The 16551-nt window shown below is 62.8% G+C and overlaps 1 protein-coding gene and 2 long non-coding RNA genes across 3 annotated transcripts in view; 1 reads left to right on the top strand and 2 right to left on the bottom strand.

Moving 5' to 3' along the window:
• Positions 1–463: 463 nt before the first annotated feature.
• LOC123592428 lies at positions 464–3405 on the bottom strand. Its single transcript, XR_006709768.1, has 3 exons — positions 3016–3405; positions 1239–1386; positions 464–776 (listed from the first exon to the last, which is right to left on the bottom strand). It is a non-coding gene; the product is annotated as an uncharacterized LOC123592428 (long non-coding RNA).
• A 2767-nt stretch (positions 3406–6172) lies between these two features.
• On the bottom strand, positions 6173–7335 carry LOC123592429. The gene is made up of 2 exons (XR_006709770.1): positions 6812–7335; positions 6173–6412 (listed from the first exon to the last, which is right to left on the bottom strand). It is a non-coding gene; the product is annotated as an uncharacterized LOC123592429 (long non-coding RNA).
• A 2388-nt stretch (positions 7336–9723) lies between these two features.
• Positions 9724–16551, top strand: part of RALGDS (ral guanine nucleotide dissociation stimulator) — a 40515-nt gene continuing 33687 nt past the window's right edge. The window contains exon 1 of the mRNA XM_045467409.1: positions 9724–9871. Coding sequence (XP_045323365.1) covers positions 9836–9871 — 36 coding nt within the window. The 5' untranslated portion in view covers positions 9724–9835. The remainder of the gene's footprint in view (positions 9872–16551) is intronic.

The following is a 16551-nucleotide window of genomic DNA, read 5'->3' as shown; positions in this document are numbered from 1 at the left end:
CGCGGGAGGGCAGCCTCACCAGTGTGGCAGCCGCAGAGGGACTTCAGAGCCCCTTCGGTGGCCGTGTCTGCCTGGCAGGACGGAGATGGGGGGGAGGGAGGGCTCAGGGTTTGGTGGCCCAGTGTCCCCTCTGGGGGCAGCATCACCTTTGCCAAGCAGGGCACAGAGGGAGGAACAGGCACCCAGCCACATGGCCCCCCTCCAAAGCTGGGGGTCACCCCAAGGCGCACTCCTGTGGCCTGCAGTCTGTCCGGCGGGCAAGGACAGATTACTAGAAAATGAGCAGAGGGGAGGGCAGGTCAGGGAAAGGCGCTGAGGTGCCTGCAGGGCAGAAGGGCGAGGGTGGGCCCACAGTCCACGTGTTCTGGTGGGGAGCCCCTGCCTCACTCCCAGCCCGGCCCCTCCTGGCCCCAGCTGACGGACCTTCCCAGCCGCGGCCCGAGCCCCCAAGGAGTACGGCTGACACCGCCATCGCAGGACCCAGCTCTCAGACACAAGGGAGTGACGGGACCCAACTCTTAGACCCCAACCAGGGTCCAAGCTACTTGCCAAAGAAGGGCTGAGGGCTTAGAGCCACAGCTGCTCCACGGGTGGGGAGAAGTGAGGGGCCTGGCGGGGGTACAGGGGGGACGGGGACGGGGCCTGACCTGGCAGACAGAGGTGAGAGGGCTCAGAGACAGTCCCAGCGGTCCTCAGCCCCTGACTGGCAGGGTCGGGTCTGAGCCCCAGGCACCAATGTTGTCAGGGCCCATCAGTCTGGGGGGCTTCGAAGTTTTCTAAATTGCAAAGGTACTTCTTTAAGAAACAGACAATAGCCCAAATACAAAATGTCTGCCGTGGAGGCCCCTGAAGCTTAGGCTTCCTGTCCCTTCACGGCCAGCAGCTTCCTCCCCGCACTATCACTCGGCCATCGGGTCTGGCCCCCACACCTCTGCTCACACTACCCACCACTCGGGTCTGCCAGTCCCATCACCCGGCTGATTTCTGGGGACTCGTGCCTGACACCACCTCCGGGAAGTCTGCCTTGATTTGTGCCCCCCTCCAGAGTGGGTGCCTTTCAGTGTTTCCACGAACCCTCCGCAACCCTGTGTCACTTACGACGTCTGCCTATGTGCACCCCTCGCCCCAGCTGGTAAACTCTAAGGGGGGATAGAATGGGGCGGCCCAGATTCCCCTGGTAGCTGGAACCCAGGGGGCGTCCTATAAATGTTGAATGACTGTGGGAGGGGAGACAGCACCTGTGGGATGTTGGACAGGTCATCTGAGGCCCTGGGGTGAGGGCCAAATGAGATTATGGCTGGGACACCAACTCCTCTTGGGCAGTTGGTGAGATGTGGCTTCTGAGACGTGGCTAGGTCTGGGCCCTCCAAGCAGCGTGCCCCCAGCCTGGAAGGAGACAGCAGATGACCCCCAGAGCCCCCATTACACAGGAGGAAACTGAGGCAGCCTCCTCCTCCCTGGTTGGTTTTGGGGATCCATGCTTGAGTGGGGCCAAATAACATGCCCACCAAACTCCCTCCAAATCAAGGATGCTGTGGCTCTTATAAGACTGCCCGGGGGCACCCGGGTAGCTCAGTACGTTAAGCATCCAACTCCCGATACTGGCTCAGAGCATGATCTCACAGTTCGTGAGTTCAAGCCCCAAGCTGTCAGCGTGGAGACTGCTTGGGATTCTCTCTCCTGCTCTCTCTGCCCTTCCCTGATCACACACGCTCTCTTGCTCTCTCAAAATAAATAAACTTAAAAAAAAAAACCAAAAAGGTTGCCTGAATTGTGTCCCCTTCCCTCCCCAACCTGTGGTGACCCCCGACTCCTTACCTGATATCCAGAGCATTGCATGAACTGGTCCAGACGCCCTCCCCAGTGTGCACCCGTCACCCTACTCCAGCCTCCCTAGAGCCTTCCTCCCCCAGGAAGCGCGCCCCTCAGAGCCCCTTGCCACCAGTGCCCCTCTCCATGGCTCCCACCCAGGACATCCTCACGTCCAAGGCTGGGATCAGAGGCCACAACCTTTGGGTCAGATTGACTTGAGTTCAAACCCACAGTGGGGCTATGTCACACAAAGCCCTGTGACCAACAAGCTCCTGTGGTGGCTTCTCAGAGCCTCATTGAAAATGGGGTCTATGGGGCGCCTGGGTGGCGCAGTCGGTTAAGCGTCCGACTTCAGCCAGGTCACGATCTCGCGGTCCGTGAGTTCGAGCCCCGCGTCAGGCTCTGGGCTGACGCTCAGAGCCTGGAGCCTGTTTCCGATTCTATGTCTCCCTCTCTCTCTGCCCCTCCCCCGTTCATGCTCTGTCTCTCTCTGTCCCAAAAATAAATAAAACGTTGAAAAAAAAAAAAAAAAAAAAAAAAGAAAATGGGGTCTGTGGCCCCGACCCCAGAAGAGTGACCTGGAGGCACAGGGGGAGCCCTAACCCAGGACAAGGCCTGTGATGGTTAGTGCAGGGCTCGGTGAGGGTGCAGACAAATGACTCTGAACCCCCCGTTCGTGCTCACGGCTGGACTTGGTCACCCAGAGCCAAGTGACCTTGATCCCTTGGAGGCACTGCTCATGTATAAAAAGGGGTGATGCGGCGCCTGGGTTAAATCAGGCTCAGTCAGTCAGGCATCCGTTCTTGATTTCTGCCGGGGTCACCATCTCACCGTTGGTGCGTTCCAGCCCTGCCACCACGGGGTGGCGCTAACAGGGCAGAGCCTGCTTGGGATTCTGTTTCTCTCCTCTCTCTGCCCCTCCTCCTGCACTCTCTCTCTCTCTCTCTCTCAAAATAAATACACTTTTTTTGGTTGTTTAAAAAAGGAGGAGGAAATCACCGATTGCCCAGGGAAGTCCTTTGCAACACTCGGACCATCCCTCCGGCACCCCCGAGGAGGGCCCCCTCCTCCCTGGGCTCCCTCCCACACCCCTGACCCCAACCAGGGTTGCAGCCAGGTCCATGCTGCATCGCGTGTCCCGGGGTCCCGCCAGAGAGATTAGGGCAAGAAGCGTAGAGGAGGAGGGGGAAGGGGCGCACTGACCTTCTTGCCTGTGCTCCGTGTCGACCCCCGCCTCCACGTCCCCTGGCCCAGCCATGCACCCAGCTGGCCACTGCAGACTACATGTGGGGACCAGGACAGAAGGGCAGTGCTGTATATTCAGAGATTCCCAAGTCTCCAGGTCTCCGCGCCAACCCGGCCCAGCGCCCGACGGTCCCCTCCCGCTTGGGTTCGGGGTGGCACGAGGTCCCAGCGGGCGTGAGCGACGCGTGGGACCCGCCGCGCGCTGAGCCCTCGCTGTGCTGCGGCGAGGCGCGGCGCCCGTGCACGCGCTGTCCGCGGGCCCGCACGGGCCCCGTGCGCGTGCGACAGTGGACGAGGCCCGGGAGCCTCGGCAGGGTCCCCCCACCCTCGCCGGCGGGAGAGAGGCCGAGCGCGCCCCCCGAGCGCGCCCCCGAGCGCGCGCGCGCGCGCGGCCCGCCCCTCACACCTGCGGCGGGCGGGCGGGGCGCGGCGGGGCGGGGCCGCGGCTGTCCCCGCCCACCCGGCCGGAGCCCGGGAGCCCGGGCGGAACCGAGCAGCGGGGCCCGAGCGGCCGGCGGCGCAGGGCGGTGCAAACAATGGGAGCGGCGCGGGCGGCGGCGGCGGCGGCGGCGACGCGGGCGGCGGTGGTCGCGGAGTCCCGGGCCCGGCGAGGACGGGAGGCCGCGCCATGAGCCCCGCAGCCGGGCGCCCCCCTGGGCCGCGCGCGGGCCGAGGCGAGCGGCCTCTGCGAGCCCCGGGCCCCGCCCTGGGGCCGGCGATGCGCTGCCAGGGCTGAGGATGATGGTAGATTGCCAGGTGAGTGCCCCCGCCCGGCCCCGGCCGCCCTCCAGGCCGGCGGGGGTGGAAGGAGGACCACATGTCCCCGGCCCACACCCCATCCGGCGAGGAGGGTGCACGGCACCCGGTCCACGCTGAGCGCGCGCTTACGCAGTTCCGCGTCCAACCCCTCTTGGTACAACTGGGAAACTGAGAGCAGGAGAGGCGGGGACTTGCCCGGAGCCGTGAGGTGAGCAGAGTCCAGAGGAGAAGGGAGGGTCCCGGCTCCGGGGCCACGGCTCCACCCTTCCATACGGTTTCCAATGAAAATGAGAGCCCCTAAGATCCTGAGGGACTCCGTCCACCCCTTACCATGTGGGGCCATTTCCTCTCGACATCCCGACGAGCCCGCAGGTACATACACACATTGACTTCACACATGGGGACCATGGGATGGGGTCAGAGGAGGAGTGGACACTGGGGAGGTGACAAGGGGGCAAAGAAGAAGGGGACTGGAGGCAGCTCTGCCACGGAGCAGGGGCGCCCAGTGTGCTGGCAGCATGACCAGGGCTCATACGTGGGGTGGGGAGACGTGCCAGCCTGATGGCCAGCGGGGTCTCCAGGGTACCCAGGGGGCTGCCTGGGCTGGGCACTTCCCCGGGGCACCCGGAGAAATCGGGGTCTGGGGTCTTGTGTCTGCCACCAGCCTGGAGCTAGAAGGAGACACCCCCCTACTGGGAGGGGGCTACGGGACAGGCTTCAGCTTACTCCTGTGTAAATTGGGCTGCATAGACGTGGTGTCCCAAGGGTCCCACAGGCTTGTCTGCTGGCCCTGGACCTCCACCCCTGCCCCAAGATGCTCCTGGTCCTGGGAAAATGCTTTCTCCTCCCTCAAGGTCCTTCTGAGCGGAGGGCAGCCTGGGGGCTTGGAGGACCGAGGACCTGGGTGGGCAGCACGTGGCCGAGCATGGACCCTGGGGTGGGGACCGAGGTCAAGACCCTCCTTGTCGGAGCCCCGGGGCCTCATTAGGAAGGGTTTCCAGAGGTAGTGCCCCGGCTGGGGTGAGGAAGCCGTAGGAATGAACAGGGCACCAGGACGGGAGAGGTGGAACGGGGGACAAGGGAGGCTTCTGAAGTCCTCACATCGCCCCTGGAGCCCGCAGGTCCTGCCCCTGTGCCCCCCTAGGGCCAGGGAGGGCTGCTGCCTTGACTACACCCAAACAAAGGTGTGTGTTTTGTTTTCTGGTTTCCCTGCCTGGGGCTGTCATGCCGGTGCTGACCACCAGGGGGCAGGCTGTGTCCACTGTGCTCAGTGAAGCCTCTGGAGAGGGAAGGGACGCTCAGGGGTCATGCTGGGCGTCCCCTGCTCCCAACCCAACATGTACCTCTTACTATTAGTCTGCATGTGCACAGCGTGAGCTGCTCAGAGGCAGGTAGGGACTCTGAGATCCTCTCTGGACGCATTCAGCTCCTGTGCCTCTCACCCTGAGCAGGGGCTGTGTTGGGCCCGGGGGCCAGAGTCAAAGGTCCCGTGAGGTCCCAGCCCTCCAGGAGCTCACAGCCCAGAGGGAGAGGTGGGTCAAGGCACAAGAGCGAATCCGTGTGAAAGGAAAGACCAACACTGTCGGGAAATGAAGCAGGGTGAAAGAGGGCGGCCAGGGGCCCCTGGGGGGGGGGGTCTCACAGGCCTCCAGGGTGGCCCTAATATTGGGATCCAGAAGGACAAGAGGAGCCAGTCCCGCACACGTCTGCAAGCAGTGTGCTGCGGGGACGAGCAAAGCTGCAGAGACTCGGAGGCACCGAGGGTTTGTCTGGAGAGGAGCTGAGGAGGAGCCCGTGTGGCCGGAGAGAGCTCGGGAGGGAGGAGGGCGGGCCCGGGCCCCAGCCTGGAGGATGGGCTGTTGTCTGTGCTGGGGGACACATTCACCTTACTTGGACCACCTCACACTTTCGGTGCCAGTCTCCCGGCTCGGCTCGGCTGGGAGCCTCAGCCCCACGGTCACCCAGGAGGCCAGGGCTGCAGGCTCAGCTGAGGCTCGACTGGGGCAGGGTCCGCCTCCGAGACCGCGACCGGGCACGTGCTCTTGGCAGGATTCATCTGGGCAACGGGTGTGGGCAGAGAGATATTCCAGAAGGAAGTGTCCTTTGGTCAGGATTGATTCAAGGCAGGGAGGCTGAAGATGAGGGTGATAATTGGGGCTCTGTCTATTGTGTGCTCACATGCACTCTGTCCTCGCTGCCTAGGTCACCTCCCGCATTGCCATCAGGTTCCTGGGGCTCTGCCTGGGACACTGGCTTGCCTGCACTTGGCTAGGGTAGCAGCGGTGGGAGATGCTCCTGGGGGAGGGGTGATATTCATTTTTTGTTGCCACTGTCACAAAGGACCACAAGCTGGGTGGCTCAAAACAACAGAAACGTATTCTCTGTCAGTTCTGAAGGCCAGAAGTCCAGAATCAGCAGGACTTTGAGTCGGCAGTTCCGTGCTGTGTCTGAAAGCTCCAGGAGGGGATCCTTCCTACCTCTTCCAGCTTCTGGTGGCTCCAGCAAGCTGCAGTGTTCCTCGACTCAGGGACGCATTGCTCCGAACCCTGCGTCCATTTCACACAGCCTTCTCCGCGTGTCTGTGTCCGGTTATCCCCTGCTTGTGTAAGGACACCGGTCGTTTGATTAGGGCCCACCCACATCCGGCGTGCCCTCATCTTAACTTGATGACATAGGCAAAGACCCTCTTTCCAAGTAAGGTTTATGCACAGGTGCTGGGTTAGGACTTCAGCATAGCTTCTTGGGGACACAGTTCAACCCACAACAAGGGGCGTTGGAGTGATTCTCCCTCCCCCTCCGAAGGTCAGGTGCCCACGGGGATAGGGGGCACAGTTGGTGTCTGCGGAGGTCTCGGGGACTCTGCCGCCAGTTTGTGAGTGTGAGGGGAGCCTGAGGGTGTGCTGTCACCAACAGCAGGTGGCGCTGTGACCTTCTTACTGCCGCCCTAGCAGGGCTCGGAGGCTTGGAGTGGCGCTAGAGCAGACAAAGATCTCACCTCTCCGTTGCGAGGAGACAACACTCAACTGTAAACACCAGAAGCACCGTCATTTCAGGGGTGACACGTACCATCAAAATCAAACAAGGTGGGGCCACGGGATGGTGAGCCGGTGACACCTTGGACAGGAGGCCAGGGAACCTAGCAGGAACAGGCCTTCCGAGGTCAAGAGTCTGCGTTTCCTCCTACACCTGCAAGTTGAGCTGGCCCTTCTCAGCCATTTTTCAAGGGCGCTGCAGCTATGATTACGCTCTGTGGTTTCTGGGCAGCTCCCCCGTTACCGTTACCGTAGGGCAGGGCGGCTGTGTCTGAGGAGCACGCAGAAGGCAGCCGTCTGGATGGGTGGGCTGTCGAGATTGAGGGGTCCCTGTCCCCAGAAACCCTGCCCAAAGGGTCCCCCCACTGCTCACCTGCTGGGGTTCTGCCCTGTCCTCATACAAACCGGAGAGGGCCATCTGGGGCTGAGGAACAGGGGCCCTGGACTCCCCCCGGGCAAGTAGGCTCCTAGGGGCATCAGTGAAATGAAGCAAAGTGCCCAGGGTGGCCTGGCCCCAGAAGAGAGGCCATTTCTTACTGTGGCCCCCTGGGCACTTCTGGGTCCCACAAGGCTCAAGTCGCCAGCCCTCGACAGTGTGTCATTCGCTGATTTCTACGAGAGGTACTTACCCAAGGGCCTCTGAGCATCGTGCCTGGGCTTCACTCTGGGAGGATGAGACCGTAGAGAAGAAATACAGGAAAAGGGGTGTAGGACCGACCGCAGATCCTGGGAGAAGGCATTGGGACCCCGGGGACCTGCACACCAGCCATTGGACTGTGCTGTGCAGAATAACCCCCGGACCGTCCCACACTGCTGCTGGGTGGTATGGATGCCACCCCCCCACACACACACACACATCCCCCTCCCTCCACCCCTCCCCACCGCCCTGGCCCTGGCCTTGGCCTGCACTGTCTCATTGTATCCACAAGATAGGTACCACTGCCATGTTCATTTACAGCAGGGGAAACTAAGGCACTGGAAGGTGAACGGGCTCCCCTACTAGGTAGTGGCAGGGCTGGTGGGGACGTGTCCCTGCGTGCAGACACGCCTGGGAGGGGCTGGGCGTAGGTGCTGGGACCAAATTCCTTGCAATTACAATAAGCTTCCGAAGTCTGGGCTGGGCAGGCCCCAAGGTGATGGTTAACAGTGGGAGTGGAGACATAAACAGAGTTAATGAGCCCCTTCCTCCTCCTCAGCCCCCACGCCCCCTCCCCTGGCTCTAATGAAGGCCTTGGGCTCTGGGCTCTGCATTTTCTCGGAGTTCTGGGTGTTTGAGGCTCAGATTCTTCACTTAGGGTCACTGCCGGCTGTGTCTCCGTGGGGGCTGGGGAATGAGTTTAGGGAGCCTGGATATCTCCCTCCAGGGCAGCCAAGCCAGGGCGAGGAGGTGGAAAAGAGAGGGCATCCCCCTAAAAATGACAAGCCCCAGAAGGAGGGAGAGTTCCCATGGTAACCTAGAGGGGTTGCTTGGCAACTACAGGCCCCCAAAATACTTGCCTGCGGGAAGGCTCAGGGCTGGGGCTTTCCGATGGCCTGTGTGTAGACGCTAGCTGTGGAGTCTGGTCCACCCCGCCCCCGCCCAGCAGCCCCCACCCTGGATCCTTCCTGAGGGGAAACCCTGGTCTATTCCTCCCTCCCTGTAGCTCCACCCTGTATCAGGCCGGTCCCCTAGCAACAGAGGCTATTTCCTGGATACCTGAGTGACAGTTGATGGTGGCACAACGTCAGAAAATGTAGGGTCAGAGAGCACCGTAGATGGGGCCAGGCGCCAGCCAGAGTAAGGGGAGCTGGGCTTGGTGCCCTGTACTTTGTACCCACTGCAGCCACGAGTGACCTGGGCCTGGGGACAGGGTGGTGCAGCGGCAGGGAGGTGTGGCTGGGAGGGTGGGGTGGGTAGAGCGCCTGGAATAGGGGGCTGTGGTTCTGGTCTGAGCCAGCTGAGACTAGCTTTGTGACCTTGGCAGGTCCCGTCTCACCAGCCTCAGTTTCCCCATCTGTGGCCCCTTCTTCCCCTGTGCCTGTGTGTTCACCATTCAGTGCACGAACACTGCCCTGTAAATCATGTCACCTACTGGGGCTTTGGGGGTGGGGCAGTGAGGGGCCTCTGGGCTTGCTCATCCGCTGGCCTGATTCCATCAGGGTGCTGGGGGGAGGCAGGCGGCCTCACGGTTAAGGCCATTGGCTTTGGAAACGGAACCTGTGTCTATATCCCAGCACAATGCTTGTTACTGAATGTCCTAGAATGGGCACCAAACCCCTTGCTTTTCCTCCAGCTGTGAGCAAAATATGGGAATGGAAGAAGTCTGGCCCTGCGGGCTGTTAGGGGCTGCTTTCCCTCGTGGGTGCTGACCCTGTACCTATCAGTGAGCGCACCGGCCGGGGCTGTGTCCAGCAGGGAGGGCGCAAAGCCCTGGAGCCCCTGCCATGCCTTGGGATGGAGGAGAGAGGGCCTCTGAGGGCCAGACTGCCCTGGAGTGGGTCGTAGATTTTGGAGCTGGGAAGGTCGTGAAGCCCAGGTGCCCCCTGGGGAGGGCGGTGATGGGTGGTTTCGTCGGTGAGGGGTCCCGGGTGCCCTCAGGGAGCCTGGATTCTAGTCTGACCTTGACCATTCAACTCATTCTGTGACCTTCGACTATAATCCCACCCTCTGAGCCTCCCTGGCCTCCCAAAGGGGAGGGGGCGTGCCCACCTCTGGCGTTGGGAGGAGGCGTGGTGGCCTCCTCTGCCCAGTGCCCGGCACGCACGTTCCGCGCGGGGGCGGCGGCTCCCGTGGCTCCCGCGCCTCTGCCCGCTGTGCCCCGCCGCCCCTCACTCGTGCGCGGCGGGAGGAGGGGGCGGGGCGAGGGCGGCGCAGACAATGGCCCGGGCCCGGGTGGCGACGACGGTGCCCGGAGCGGGGCGGGACGCTGCGAGCCGGGCGCCCGGCGACCGCGGGCGGCGCGCTCCAGCCCTCGGCCCCAGGCGGGGTGCGGCCCTTGCGCGCGTTCATGCTGGTGGTCCCGCCGAGCGTGCGGGCGGACGAGGTGAGCCCCAGCCCCGCGGGCTGCCGGGGGAGGAGGGGCAGGGGCCGCAAGGTGGCGGGAGCCCAGAGGCCGGAGCGCTACCCCGCCCCCACGACTGAGGCGGGCGCGCTCCACCTCGGGTTCTTCCCCCCCCCCCCCCACCTTTTCTAGGTTGGGATCCGGAGTGGGCTCCCTTGGGGAAGGCACAAGGCATCTTCTCTGGACCCCGCCTGAGGTTCCAAGTGTGCCCACCTGCCCTGTGGGTCCGCGCTGGGGTAGGGAGGGCGTGGCCCGGGCCAGTGAGGGGCTGAGTCCAGAAACCTGCCCCGCCCCCCCCCTCCCCGCCCTTCTTGAGATCTGAGCGAGCGGGCGCAGGCCTTCCTTCCAGGAGCTCCTTTCCCTGTAACCGTGCGGGTCAAAACTGGGCGGGGGAGCGTGTGTGGGGAGGACCGGAGTGTGCGGGCCCTGGGGGCTGCCGCCACCCGAACTGAATCTCTCTGCCTGATTCTTGCTGCAGCCACTGCGGCTGCGCCGAGGCGGGAGCATAAGGAGCCCAGCCCTGGTTATCTCTGTCCGCTGCTCTCAGCACGCGAGGTCAAGTCTGTCTGGAGGTCAACGGGGAGAGAGAAGTCTGGGAAGACCGGGTGGGAGCCCTAGCTGGGGCTTGCTGAACCCCCGGCAGGTACTTTCCTTGACTCCTCTGTGCCTTGGCTGCCTCACCTGTGGATGTCAAGGTGTGTGAATGTGCCTGGGGAACCAGGTACTGGCACCAGTAAGCCCTCCGCAGGTGACAGGAAAGGTCTCTTCCAAGGAAGGCAGCCGACGTGGGGGCCAGAGAAGTTGAGTAGATTGCCCAGGCCAGAGGGTGAGCCCCACCTGGATCGCCTTCCTCCCTGAGGCCAGAGTTCTAGGTTCCCGCCCTGCCCCCCCCCCCCCCGCGGGGTGTGCTGACCAGGAAGTTGCCCGGGGGTGCCCTTTGGCCCTCTAGTTGACAGGGTTGAAAAGGGTGAGTCAGTCCGCCTGGCCTGAGGCCCTGGGCAGCCCGAGAGGTGACAGCTGTGGGCTCCCGAAAGAGGGGAGCAGAAAGGTAGGCAGGCAGTGCCCCGTGTGGACAGGCTGAGCTGCCCCCGCCTGCCCCCCTCCCTGCAGCAGGGGACAGTGGTTCTCCATGATGTCAAGGAATCTTCGCAGCCACGTGGGGCCGGGAGACCCTTGTGCAACGCACGGGGCCCCTTCCCTTCTCCCCAAGCCAGAATCAGGCGCGGGGTGGGCCCCGAGGGCACACGCTCAGGGTCTGGGGACACCGGGTGGCCGTCACTGGCTGGCAGATGCGCGGGGGCTGGAGGTACCTCCGGGGCTTCTGGGGTTGTCCGTGCGGTCCTGCACCTTGCGCGTGGGAGCGTGGGTGCGCGTGACTTGGGAGGAGCCCCATGCCTTTGGGTGCCTGCACATTTGAGTGCATCTGTATCCACGTGCCTCGTCGTGTGCCCCCGGTGTGCACGACAAGCCCAGCGGTGGCTGAGTGAGCACGAGTGTGAGGGGGCTCGAGTGGAAACACGACTGGTTACGGGGGTGCGTGTGCGGCACGAGTTCACGCGTGTTTGTGCATCCGCGCGCGCACGCGCGTGTTTGCATCTTGCATTTTCAAGGCGCCAGCCCCCTGGGTCTTGACCATGAGGAACCCTGAGTGTTCCTACCCCCTCAAGTTCTCAGTGTCGGTTTCTCATGGGTTTTGTGTGTTTGTTTGATTGGTTTTTTTTTTTTTGTTTTTTTTTTTTTTTTAGTTTATTTTGAGAGACAGAGAGGAACGGGGGAGAGAATCCCAAGCAGGCTCAGTGCTGCCAGCGCAGAGCCCGATACAGGGCTCGGTCTCACCAACTTTGAGACCATGACCTGAGCTGAAATCAAGAGTCGGACGCTTAACCGACTGAGCCACCAGGCGCCCCACGTGCCTCATCTGTTAAAGGGGTTAATAAATGTACAAAAGCTTACAAGGCTGGGTGGCTTTAAAGTACTCAGCCCTGTGCCCGGCGCACAGAGCCGCTCTGTTGCCTGCTGGCGGCCGGAGATCTGCACCGCTCTTGGCGGGTGCCTGGCGGGGGGGGGGGGGGTCCACCCGGTGCCTTGCAGAGCTCAGCACATATCCCATGTATGAGCAGGTGGAGGCAGGGAGGAGAGGCCCTGGAACCTTGCCAAGGAGGAGAAACCAAGGAAAGAGCCAAGTCCTGGGACTGGCAGAGGGACCGTGGGTGGCAGGAGGAGGCTGGGACACAGGCTGTGTCTCTGAAGCTGTCAGCCCCAAGGCCCTGGGAACCCAAGGCATTGCCCCCATCCTCTCCTGCCCCCTCCGCACCTGGGGAAACTTCCTTGCCGGAAGACTGTGGGAAAGACACCAGCCACCCCCCCCCCCCCACCTCCCGGCAGCCAGCTGGAGCCCCGGGTCCCTTCCAGAGGCTAGGGCAGCTCAGGAGGCCCCCCTCTGAAAGGGTAGCCCTGCTTCCCAGGCCCTGGGCCCCGCATGCAGACAGCAGGCGGGTGGCGGCACCGGGCACACAGTGTCCCTGGCACGGCGGGCACCCTCCTCACCACAACAGCCCGTTTGTCCCAACTCCCCTGGCCCTGAGGCCCCAAGTGACCAGGCCCTGCCGGGCACAGCGGCCTGACTGTGGGCTCCGCTGCCCCCACCCACCCAACCTTTAGCAAGCCCTGCCTGTACTTCAGGGAGAGGCTCCTTAGCGCAGGCCAAACCTCTACTTACCCGATCAGCGGAGACCCATTCCCCAGGAATTGCGGAAGGAGAAAAAAACCCCAGGTTGAACCAGAGCTGAGCCGACTGCCTGCCTCCCCGCCCTGACACCCCACGGCGGGCTGGCTTCTGGGAACCTCCTGGCTCCTGCTTCCCAGAAAGCCTGGCTCGCCTCCAGCCTCGCTCTCCGGAAGGCGCTGTCATGACAGGCTGGCAGAGAGGGCCTTGCCCTTCCTGTGCTCTTTGACATCCCTCGGGCTCCTCTCCAGCCCTGCTGGCTCCTCCAGGAAGCTTTTCTGGCGGTCTCCCCACAAGGAACCCTTTGGCCCTGAACCCTGAAGATTTTTCGAGTCCAGGAACTTGACACTGGAGAGACTGGGTGGACCATCCAGGTGTTTGTTGAGAGCCCACCGTGTGCCTGGAGCTGCCCTAGGCATTGGTACGTCCGCGGGGACAGAGTCCCTGCCCTTCCCAGGGCTGACGCCCCTTCCAGTGTTAAAAAGAGGGAAGAACTGAAAACACGTGGGACGCCCAGGGGTGGCGTGTGCATACGTGAGTGGCATGGCCACCCACCTACCTGTTGGCAGTTACGAGAAAGCACCACGGGCCAGGCATCCTTCTGGGCACTGGGGTATGAAGAGCTGGGAGCCCGGGGGCCGGGTGGGAGAGGGGGTATGAAGCCACCCCACAGTGGATGAGTTGTTCTGTGAGTCTTCCCCCACAGGGTACTTCCTGGCTCCCCCACCCTATCAAAGGCTGCGGCGACGCTCCACCCCTCTTAACCCTCTTCTGGTTTTGCTTCTCCAGCACACCCACCCCCCAACGCCGTATTTTACTTCTCGTACCCCCGACCAGAAGGTGACTTTGACCCGTTTGGTTCCCTCGTGTGTTTTTGGCACTTGCACATGGCCTGGTCCCTCCCTGGCAGGTGCCCTGTAGACTCCCCAGGGCGGGTCTGCGATGATGTCCTCGAAACTACTGCTGGTCCTCGGGGACGTGGGGTGGAGTGAACTTGTTTGGAGATTTTTACGGCAGCTGGACTCTGCTAGGAGGGCTTTCTGTGGCATCTTATGAAGTATCAGTTGTCCCTGACTTGGCACGTCCCGGGCCACCTTGGGGTAATGTTTTTTTGACCACGGGGCCTATGCCAGGCCCTCTTCCCAAGCGCCCCCATCCGTTGGAGACAGAAGCCGTCTCCTTGTGTAGGGCCGGACAAGTCTCAGCAAGTGACAGGCTGCGGGTTTGAACCTGGATTCCGTCTACCCAGGGCCCCCAGCTCGTAGCTGCCACTCTGATCCTTAAAGTTAGACGTTGGGCTCGTTGGCAAGACGGGCACAAGGAGCAGGCCCAGAGGGGCAGGGGGCTGTGTCCTCCGCTGCCGTGAGAGGGGGTCTTGTGGTCCCCTTGGCGGGGCTGGAGCCTGCCAGGCATGAAGCCAGCAGCAGCAGCTGGGGGAGGGCCCGGATTCTCGGATCCTCAGCTTCTTGGCAACCTGGGTGACTCAGTGGGCCGGTATAAAGGGCCGGCCGGCAGGCAGGCAGGCAGCCAGCACAGGGGAGTCCTGGGCGGGTGAGTCAGCAGCTGGAGAGGTCCAGCGACCTACCTCCCTACCTCCGGGTTACTGTTCTGCGTGGGGCGGGGCTGAGCCTCGGCTGCCAAAGTAACGAGCCCCTCCTCGCCTTTCTGCCTCCCAGCTCTGCCCCACCGTTCCAGGGGGTCCCCAGGTCTCCCCAGCCTGGAGCAGAGGAAAGGGCTGCCCCATTTGCATCCATGGCCTTCCTCTGGCTCCTCTCAGCCTTTCTATAAAGGAGGGGGGTCCTCTGCTCACAGAAGGGCACCAGGAGAATAGTATCAGCCTCAAAGCCAGACTGCCGTGTGACTTTGAATCTGATGGGTCTCCAAGCTTCTGTCCCCGAGCCCACCTGTGAATCTGCTTCACATATGGGGACATGTTATATCCACAGCGGCACATCAGTGAATGGTAGAAACATCTAGGGCGGCGGGTCATTGAGTCCAGCTTATACACTGGGTGGGGGGGCAGAGGGGCGGGGGAAACTGAAGTCAGAATCCCGAGCTGGGCCTCATACAGGGAACAGACCACCCACCTGCTGACAGGGACCCGGCGGCCCCACGAGAGGTCTTTGACCCGGCGCAGAGTGGAGGAACTTGAGCTGCCTTGGGGGCCAGACAGGCCAGGGTATGTACCTGGCCTTGGTAGTGACCCACTGTGCATCCTTGGGCAAGTTGTTTGCCCTCTCTGGGCCTTGATCTTAGTTTTACGGCAGAGATGATCACTGCGGCTGCGTCTGTTTCACAGAGGCTGCGTGGAAAAGTCCTCTGTCCCCACAGAGGAGGGAGGAGGGACAAAGGCGGAGCCGGGCTGGGCCCTGGGTGCCCAGGAGGCATCAGGAGCCGCTCCGGCCTCCAAGGCTTCTAAGTGCAGGCCAGCTTTTGCCTTTGGCTGCAGGGCGGCAGCGTTTGCAGTGTCCCGGGCCAGGGGCCTCTCTCAGAGCTGAAGAGGGAGGGGAAGCCAGAGGAGATGCACCCTGGTTCTGAGCCCTGTTCCTGGCTCCGAAGGCTGGTCCCTCACACGCAAGGCTGCAGCGTCACCTGACCTAGCAGTCTGGCAATGGCTCTGACCTAGCAATTTGGCAGTGACCGTGTGATGATGGGGCTGCAGGTTCCCGGAGATGAGGGGGAGGGGAACTGGGCTGTCCCGCGCCCCCAGCAGGACCCCGAGTCGGGTCAGGAGGCTGCCGAAAGAGGAGCCAAAGCCAGCCAGGCCTCTCCTATCTGCTTCCTGGACAGGATGTTGTGCCGAGTAAACAGCTTCGAGAAGAGTCACGGCTCGCTCGGGCTCTGAGTCACAGCTCCTAGCGACAGCCACACATGTTTATAAACAATGTGCTTTGCACCCACCAGGGCCTGCCCCCCAGGAGCCCACAAAGCGTGAGAGGAACCCCCCCCCCAGATGTGGGATGTAGCAGGGGCCCACCCAGGAGTCCCTCCCCTGCCAAAGGGCTTAGGTCTGGGTGGCGGGGAGCGTTGGCGCGTCTGTGCATGCATGTGTGCTCGGGAGTGGGGTTTTGCTGCGTCTGGGCTTGTGTGTGGCCGGCCAGGTGCGTCAACCCAGAGCCATCTGGTGTGGTGGGCAGAGCACAGGACTGTTGGCAGGTCACGTGACCTCGGGTCCTGGGACAAGCATCTCAGGGCTGGCGTGAGTGTCCCCGGGTGCCGAGTTCACGCAGAGCTCCGTGCACAGTGGGCGTGCATAGGAAATGCTTGCGTGCGCCTCAGTCCTCAGGAGGCCCAGCCCCTGAAGGTGGCAAAGGGGTGGGGGTGCAGGTGAAGTGCCCCTAACTGTCCCCAGCCCCCAGAGCCCTGGCTCTCCGCAGCCGGTCTTTCGTTCCAGGCAGTGACAGTGATATGGCGCACCATGTGGTGACACCAGACTGGCAGGGAACAAAGGCGCCTCTGCTCTCCCCCTCCCGGGTGGGAGGAGGGGTGGATGCGCCCTGCCCCTCCCCTCCCCTGCCCCGCCTTCCCGGGGCTCCCGTTTTTTTTCTTGCCTGCAGCTGGTCTCCCCAGCCTGGGCCTTCCCGGTGAGCCCTGTCCTGGCGGCCTGGCTCCAAAGGCAGTAGCCCGAGATGTCCGGGGGGGTCGCTGGAGAAGATCACGAGGACCCTTGTGTGACACTAAGGAACTACGGAAGGGAGATGTGGTGCCTTGCAAGGGGCCTGGTACCTGGGAAGGGCTCGGTAAATGCTCGTGGAATCAGAGGCATTAACACACAGATGCACCTAAGGGGCAGCCTGTACCCCCGTGGTTCCCACCACCCACCCCCGCTTCCTCCAAGGGCCTCTTGAAGCTCTCCCCCGCCCCCAAACACGTTCGCCCAGTCGGAAGCACTTTCCCCTCCACTGACTCCTTCCACAGCACCGGGATGAGGAGGCCA

This window comes from Leopardus geoffroyi, chromosome D4 (genome assembly GCF_018350155.1).
Source record: "Leopardus geoffroyi isolate Oge1 chromosome D4, O.geoffroyi_Oge1_pat1.0, whole genome shotgun sequence".
Classification (NCBI taxonomy): Eukaryota; Metazoa; Chordata; class Mammalia; order Carnivora; family Felidae; genus Leopardus; species Leopardus geoffroyi.
Note: the sequence above shows the minus strand (reverse complement) of the source record. Positions and strands in the feature narration are given on the sequence as shown.